This window comes from Oncorhynchus clarkii, chromosome 16, assembly GCF_045791955.1.
Source record: "Oncorhynchus clarkii lewisi isolate Uvic-CL-2024 chromosome 16, UVic_Ocla_1.0, whole genome shotgun sequence".
NCBI classification, from domain to species: Eukaryota; Metazoa; Chordata; class Actinopteri; order Salmoniformes; family Salmonidae; genus Oncorhynchus; species Oncorhynchus clarkii.
The window spans coordinates 11,576,188-11,585,023 of NC_092162.1; the positions used below are offsets into that span (position 1 = coordinate 11,576,188).

Below are 8,836 nucleotides of genomic sequence, written 5' to 3' on the forward strand. Positions count from 1 at the left end.
CAGGACGGATCCGGAGAACCCGGGTCTATACCGACGGCAGAGGAAGTTTCTTCTCTGCCTGATTGTTACCTCCAGAGTGATTTAGTCATTTGGTTTGCTTGACTTTTGATCTCCGCGGTAGGAGAGGAGATGGGACACCGCCAGACCTGAGGACATTTCTGGATTGTGAGTGTACGGTTAGGCTACCGTGGACCGGAGAGAGAGATGAAGTTCGGTAAGAAGAGCGTCTGTGTACTGAACGTGGGGGGTACCCGGTACGCATTCCCTGGCGAGGTGATCCGTGATTTCCCACTTCAGCGCGTGAGCCGCCTGCACGCCTGTGTCACGGAGAAGGAAGTCCTCGAGGTCTGCGACGACTACGACCAGGATAGCAATGAATTCTTCTTCGACCGGCACGCGCAAGCCTTTGTCTTCATTATGCTATACCTGCGCTCCGGAAAGCTCCGATTCGTCCCGGGAGTGTGCGCGCTCTCCTTTTACAGCGAAATGCTGTACTGGGGGCTTGGGAGCGCGCATCTGGAGTTCTGTTGCCAGCGGAGACTAGACGACACCGGTTACTCCGAAGAGGACCTGATTATGCGCGCGGAGGACAACGAGTCCCGGAGCGAGGTGGAGGTGGAGAAAGGTGTGTGTGTGTGTGTGTGTGTTGTCAGAGGTGTCATGCACTCATTATTTTAGAGGGGGCACAAAAACATGAGGATTGGGTGTGTGGGGGGGGGGGGGGGTTTATCTAAGCATACCTCTTTCCCCGTTCAATTGTTATTTTACTTAATTATGCACATTGATTCATTAAGAACTGTTATGCCTTAGGAGTTTAGTACAACTATCACACTGGTATATAGTGTCATAACCCAATAATTAAATACATTTTAGTCAATTGTGTATCTATTTATTGTCATTTGAGTTTGGAAAAGAACAATCTAAATGGCTGTCAATCTTTGCATGCAGGCATCTAACGATGAATTTCACTGTGGAAAACGTCTATGAATTCATAGGCAGTGATTTTAATTCGCTGTCTATGAATTTCCAACTTCATAAAATTGCTAGGTGGCTCGTATTACAGAGAAACAACAAAACATTAGCATTTTATTTATTCATCAGGAAGGAGTTAATGGCTACATATACTGAAAAAAAATATAAACCTAATGAGGAAGAATTTCAACAATTTTACTGAGTTACAGTTCATATAAGGAAATCAGTCAATTGAAATAAATACATTTAGCCCAAATCTATGGATTTCACATGACTGGGCAGGGTCTCAGCCATGGGTGGGCCTGGGAGGGCATAGGCCCACTCACTTGGGAGCCAGGGCAAGCAAAAATTTTAATTCGTTTTTACCCACAAAAGGGCTGGTCTCAGACAACCCTCAGGTGGAGACGCCGGATGGGGCGGTCCTGGGCTGGCGTGGTTACACATGGTCTGCGGTTGTGAGGCTTGTTGGACGTACTGCCAAATTCTCAACAAAAAAAATGTTGGAGGAGGCTTATGGTAGAGAAATGAACACTAAATTATCTGGCAAAAGCTCTGGTGGATATTCCTGTAGTCAGTATGCCAATTGCCAGTGGTGGAAAAAGTACACAATTGTCATACTTGAGTAAAAGTAAAGATACCTTAATAGAAAATGACTCAAATAAAAGTGCAAGTCACCCAGTAAAATACTACTTGAGTCAAAGTCTAAAAATATTTGGTCTTAAATATACATAAGTATCAAAAGTAAATATAACTGCTAAAATATACTTAAGTATCAAAAGTGAAAGTACGAATTATTTAAAATTCAACATATTATTTATTTTATTTATTTAACCTTTATATTAAGCAAATCAGACAGCACAATTTTCCTGTTTTTTTTAAATTTAGTGATAGCAAGAGGCACGCTCCAACACTCAGACATAATTTACGAACGAAGCATGGGCTTAGTGAGTCCGCTAGATCAGAGGCAGTAGGGATGACCAGGGATGATCTCTTGATACATCTGTGAATTAGGCCATTTTCCTGTCCTGCTAAGCGTTCAAAATGTATGGAGTAAAAAGTACATAATTTTCTTTAGGAATGTAGTGAGGTAAAAGTAAAAGTTGTCAAAAATACAAATAGTAAAGTCCAGATACTACAAAAAACTACTTAATTAAGTAGTACTTTCAAATATTTTTACATAAGTACTTTACACCACTGCCAATTGCACGCTCCCCCAGAACTTCAGACATCTGTGGCATTGTGTTGTGTGACAAAACTGCACATTTTAGTGCACTTGTGTAATGATCATGCTGTTTAATCAGCTTTTTGATATACCACACCTGTCAGGTGGGTGGATGGTCTTGGAAAAGAAGAAATGCTCACGAACAGGGATGTAAACTCATTTGTGCACTACATTTGAGAGAAATAAGCTTTGTGAGCATATGGAACATTTTGGGGATCTTTTACTTCAGCTCATGAAACATGAGACCAACACTTTACATATTGTGTTTATATTTTTGTTCAGTATAGCTTGATCAAATTAATTTACAAACATACCTCAGTCACCAGAAGCTAAAATCAACTCAAACAATGTGTGTGTCGCTCTACAGTCTCCCTCCTCCGCTGGCAATACTGCACTAGAGTAGCGTCCTGCCTAGGCATCTCTTTGCTCCTTGCACCTTGGAAAGAACCACTGACTAGGGAGAGAGGTGGGGGGGGGGGGGGGGGGGTACTCTTTGCCTGGCCCAGTCAGTGTGCCCCCTCCACCAGACACCACTGACGGAATATTGTTTTTTTTAAATAATGATAAAAGATGGGCTTAAAAATGTTTAGTAATCAATTAAACGTCTGAAAAATAAACAAATAGGACAAATCTGAGTTGCCAAGTGCCTTTGTGCCCCCTATGGGTGTTGGGAGCCCCATCTCAAATGCCAGTTAAATAGTTAGATGCCACTGTCTGTGTCTGTGTGTAGGCCTTTGAGTGTGATATGTTTGACACATGTAATACAGACCTGTGTGTGTGTGTGTGTGTGTGTGTGTGTGTGTGTGTGTGTGTGTGTGTGTGTGTGTAGGATCAGGGTGGCTAGAGTGGATGCGTCGGACCTTCGAGGAACCGGGGTCGTCGGTGGCGGCTCAACTCCTCGCTTTGCTGTCCGTCATCTTCGTCATTGTCTCCATGGTGATGCTGTGTATGAGCACGCTGCCAGATTGGAACACGGCAAAACACAACACAGTGGAAGAGCACAGGTACACACACACTCACAAAAGCGCACGCAAGCAGGGGTCATTGAATTTCAGTCGAACCGGGGTGTTCGTGTGTGTGTGAGTGTGTGTATGGGAGTGTGATGATTGTGGGCTTCTCGGTAAGATGGATTGGTGACAACAAGCAGCCGGATGCTGCACAGCAGACAGCCATTGGCTTTAATTTAAAACATTCATTATCCGCACACACAGACCTCTAATAACCTGGCTGCGAATCAATAAGCAATCAGACGTAGCTACAACAACAGGACATGTTTTGGCTGGTTAACTCTAACAGTCCTCTTGTCTTCTCTGTGTCTCTCCTTTCCCTCTCTGTGTTTCTCTTTATATACCTCCTTCTTACAGGATTGTGGAGGCGGTGTGTATCGGTTGGTTCACAGCGGAGTGTGTGGTGCGTTTCCTCGTGGCTAAGGTGTGTTATCTTCTTGGTTCCACACACTAAAATATGATTGTTCCTCAAGGGTTCTTTGGTAAGGGTGAGGGTTCTATGTGGAACCATAATGGCTCAAAGAACACTTGGAACTCTTCAATGGTTCTTTACGGTTCACAAAATGGTTCTTTGCTCTTTTAGTGATAATTAAAATGTAGGGCGGCTCATTCAAATATTTTGGGGTGTGATTTACGTACAGCTCCTTTTTGTGCAACAATGAGTGAGAGTGTCATTCCAGTTTATCTAGTGTCATTACATATTATATATGACTGTGGTTAGTGATTGTGTCTTGTGAAAGACTCATGTATGGCCTTGTGTAATTTGAGAACAGTTAACTAAATCAGTCAGTGGTTCCCAATTTTCTCCTCAGGGACCCCCAGATGTTCCAGAGGTAGCTCACTAGATTCAACTTGTCAATTAACACAATAATTACACCTATGGAATTTTAACAATATAATATGGCTGACCAGAAGAAAAAACCCTGTATTGTTCTACAAAAGGATGTACAATGAACCTTTCAGATTGAGAAAGTTTTTTTTATAGAATCATTCTCCATAAAAGCTCTCGAAAGACCATAAAAAATTATTCTATATAGCCCCAAAACGGCTGGTACTTTTCCTTCTTTTTTCATTACATACATTTTCTAACCCAAAAATCTAAATCTAATCCAGGACAAGCTGGTCTTCCTGTGTCGGCCGCTGAACCTGATTGACGTGGCGGCCATCACACCTTACTACGTTTCCATGGTGATGCCAGGCGGAGCAGGGGGATTGTCAGGCGTCGCCGGGGTAACCCTGAGGGTTCTGAGGATGATGCGTGTGTTCTGGCTGGTGAAGCTGGCCAGACACTTCCTGGGATTGCAGACTCTGGGGATGACGCTACGCCGCTGTCGTCACGAGATGGCCACCCTCGCCATTTTCCTTACCGTTGCCACAGCAATATACAGCGCATTGGCTCAGCTGCTGGAGCATGGCCTCGACCCTGACCACCGTAACCTTGACGACCGCAGTAACAGAGGAGGAGACTATGCCAGCATCCCAGCTGCTGCATGGTGGGCTGTTATCTCCATGACGACCGTTGGTTACGGTGACGTTTACCCGGTAACGGTTGGTGGGCGCATGCTGGGCGGGCTGTGTGTGGTCAGTGGCATCGTTCTTCTGGCATTGCCAATCACCTTCATCTACCACAGCTTTGTTCAGTGTTACAACGAACTGAAGCTCCGCTCCGCTAGGTACACACACACACACACACACTGAATATACACAGACAGACAGACAGACAGACAGACAGACAGACAGACACACACAAACACACACACACACACACACACACACACACATACCCTCTCATCTTCTACAGCTTTGCCCAGCTGCCTAGTTGAACAGACCCCTTCGACCCCTCCCCCTGAACATGGAACTTTAATGAACTAATAGACTTTTGGACGTTCCTCGTGTCTCCACCAATCCTGTGCCGCCATCTGGAAGCAGGGCAGATGACAGAAGACAAACAAAGACCATAAGTCCATGTTTGTATCATATCTCCATGGAAACTACTTTCGCAGAGACAGCTTTTCCCATTTGTGTAGGTTTCAGTCTGAAAAAAAAGAAGAGAGAGACAAAGAGAGGATGAGATGGCCTGACAGAGATGAAAGAAACAGACAAAGACAGTCGGCATGAGCTCAGCATAAAAGATCAACAGAGACAGTGTGCCTGTTTGTGTGTGTGAATGCATGTGTGAATTTCTATTGATTTTCTCTTAGCAAACTACAAAGTGACAAATTATGTGTTTCTGGTCTCTATGGGCAACAGGTTCCTCGCCTAGTTCAGTTACTGTATGACTGTCAATCATAGCTGTGACGCTGCTGCTCACACACACACACACACACACACACACACACACACACACACACACACACACACACACTCTCTCTCACTCACACACACACACACACACACACAGCAGACTGTTCAGACCAGAAACTGTAGCTACAGAATTGTTAACGGGATATGTGATGCTCCCTACCCTTTACAGATTGGCTAATGGAAAGCCTCACAAATAATTTTTCAATTAGCCTGTTCTTGGAGATACTATAAGGAAGATACATTTTTTACTGAATCGAGAACAAAAAAAGTATCTTAGAAATGTCCGTGCCCAGTTTCAAGTGGTTCTCCAAAAAACAGAGAATATTCAGAAAGACAGTAAATCCACTTTTTGTATCGAGTGAGAAATGCCTCTTGCATCTTTGTTTTGGTCACGTGTGATTTGCTGATCTACTTTTTTAAAAGTATTTATTTATTTCACCAGGTAGGCCAGTTGAGAACAGGTTCTCATTTACAACTACACATGGCCGCGGCCGCGTCGCATTAAAAACAACGATTTCTTGCAAAGATGTTGGGAAATGCAAGATGTCTGGCTGCTAAAATGGTGAGGGAACTCCTCACTCGGTGCAAAACATGAACTTAATATCTTTCTGAATATTCTCTGGTAAGAACAGGTTAGTTGAAAAATTCCTTGCGAGGCTTTCCATTAGCCAATCTGTAACGGGTATGGGGCATCACATATCCCATGAACAATTGTGTAGCTACATAAACCATAGTTTCAGACTGGACACAAGTCTGCAGATGATTGGCTGCCTGTGCCTGTGAGTCGCTGTGATTATGAGAGGAGAAATATATGAACCAAACACACACACACTCCCTCTCATCCCCCGGTAAATCCCTCTCTGGCTTCCTCTCATCCGTCTCCATGCTTCCTCCTGCCCCCCCCCCCCCCCCACCCCCCACCCCTCAATCCTTATGTAGCTGCACTGTTATTAGTGCTTTATGATTGCAATTACAAATGCTTATAAGTTGAACACTCATTAAATCATCCAACTTTATTGGCAAGCAATTTACAGTTGAAGAACATTCTTTGTTTTTGATAGGAAGCATATCTAGGTGCACTTATTTATATCCCAATGTTTAATTGACAGTTAGCCTAATAAACAAATTATAAACCTTTATAAAGATAATCTAATTGTGAAGTTTTACCCTGTGTTCTTTGGTACTGTCACAGTTCCTTCCACCAATTGAATGCCCTTTGAACGTTTGAAAAATATATAGATTTCCTAAAACTTCATAGAAAACAATTTTCCCATCTCAAGAGGTAAAAAAGAAAGAAAATAAATACTATAGTAAGTGTCTATTAACAGGGTTGACTGTAACAGGGTTGACTGTAACAGGGTTGACTGTAACAGGATTGACTAGAATAGGGTTGACTGGAATAGGGTTGACTGTAACAGGTTTGACTGTAACAGGATTGACTGGAATAGGGTTGACTGTAACAGGGTTGACTGTAACAGGGTTGACTGTAACAGGGTTGACTGGAACAGGGTTGACTGGAATAGGGTTGACTGTAACAGGGTTGACTGTAACAGGGTTGACTGGAATAGGGTTGACTGTAACAGGATTGACTGTAACAGGGTTGACTGGAACAGGGTTGACTGGAATAGGGTTGACTGTAACAGGTTTGACTGTAACAGGATTGACTGGAATAGGGTTGACTGTAACAGGGTTGACTGTAACAGGGTTGACTGGAATAGGGTTGACTGTAACAGGGTTGACTGTAACAGGGTTGACTGGAATAGGGTTGACTGTAACAGGGTTGACTGTAACAAGGTTGACTGGAATAGGGCTGACTGTAACAGGGTTGACTGTAACAGGATTGACTGGAATAGGGTTGACTGTAAGGGTTGACTGTAACAGGGTTGACTGTAACAGGGTTGACTGTAACAGGGTTGACTGTAACAGGATTGACTGGAATAGGGTTGACTGTAACAGGGTTGACTGTAACAGGGTTGACTGTAACAGGATTGACTGGAATAGGGTTGACTGTAACAGGGTTGACTGTAACAGGGTTGACTGTAACAGGATTGACTGGAATAGGGTTGACTGTAACAGGGTTGACTGTAACAGGGTTGACTGTAACAGGATTGACTGGAATAGGGTTGACTGTAACAGGGTTGACTGTAATAGGGTTGACTGTAGCAGGATTGACCTGAATAGGGTTGACTGTAACAGGGTTGACTGTAACAGGGTTGACTGTAACAGGATTGACTGCAATAGGGTTGACTGTAACAGGGCTGACTGTAACAGGGTTGACTGTAACAGGATTGACTGGATCAGGGTTGACTGTAACAGGTTTGACTGGATAGGGTTGACTGTAACAGGATTGACTGTAACAGGGCTGACTGTAACAGGGTTGACTGTAACAGGATTGACTAGAATAGGGTTGACTGTAACAGGGTTGACTGGAATAGGGCTGACTGTAACAGGGTTGACTGATATAAGGTTGACTGTAACAGGGTTGACTGATAAAAGGTTGACTCTAACAGGGTTGACAATTTCCTCTTAAATCAGCCACAATGCCCCTTGTGACAAAGGGAATATAAGTGTGTTGTGTGCAACAGGGTGTGGCAATTGAATGCAAGCTTCACAATTTTTTTTTTTTTTTTTTTTACATTGTTAAAACATTTATAGTCTCTTGATCAATGAGTAACAGAGTTGACGTGTTATGCTCGACGCACTCAGTTTTCCTCCACAAAACACCAGAAAATGCCCCCAAACAGTAGAACCAACTCGCCTGCTTTTGAACTATGATTTGGCTTTAAGATGTTCAATGTTCATTTTGGAAAAATATTTAAAAAAGCAATTGTTTCACCATATTAAATCGAGAGTTCAGTTCACATAACAGGGCTGCCCTTGAAATAAAGGAACAGATGTAGCCTATGTGAATCAGTAAATCACATAAAATAAAAAATCATCTTCAGAAATGACTTTCTCAAAGCAACAAAATAACTAGGGCTTTACAATGACGGTGATAACTAGCAGAAATATTGGGGTTATGTAAGTTGAAATTTTCCTAGAAGTCACAGAGGGTGCACAAAGGGAATTCTCAATTTTGGCACTTTAGCAAGTCTTTATTCATATAACAAATCTGATATATTTCATTCTCGATGTAGTCTATATTAAAGAACACTTCATTTAAATAACAGGATTTTTAAATGTAATATTGGTGCACAATTTCTACTTAAAATATCAAAGGGACGCAATACTCTTTGGGATTGCGGTTAGGCCATAGGGTGGACATAGCTGTTGCATTTCTGAACGGGCAGTTCAGAGACACCTCAGTGCGTCACTTTCCGTCGACGCTGCC

General features: G+C 42.9%; 1 protein-coding gene across 1 annotated transcript; it reads left to right on the top strand.

Annotated features, from left to right (window-relative positions):
* Positions 1-204: 204 nt before the first annotated feature.
* LOC139367960 (voltage-gated potassium channel regulatory subunit KCNG3-like) lies at positions 205-4,899 on the top strand. The gene is made up of 4 exons (XM_071106385.1): positions 205-625; positions 3,024-3,198; positions 3,559-3,625; positions 4,315-4,899. The coding sequence occupies exons 1-4, from the start codon at positions 205-207 to the stop codon at positions 4,897-4,899; spliced, it is 1,248 nt and encodes a 415-aa protein (XP_070962486.1).
* Positions 4,900-8,836: the final 3,937 nt, after the last annotated feature.

Excerpts from the sequence above, each read along its gene's own strand:
- LOC139367960 (XM_071106385.1), top strand. The coding sequence starts at position 205 with ATGAAGTTCGGTAAGAAGAGCGTCTGTGTACTGAACGTGGGGGGTACC. Across the intron at positions 3,199-3,558 it reads AACACAGTGGAAGAGCACAG|GATTGTGGAGGCGGTGTGTA; the intron begins GTACACACACAC and ends TCCTTCTTACAG. Across the intron at positions 3,626-4,314 it reads TGCGTTTCCTCGTGGCTAAG|GACAAGCTGGTCTTCCTGTG; the intron begins GTGTGTTATCTT and ends AATCTAATCCAG.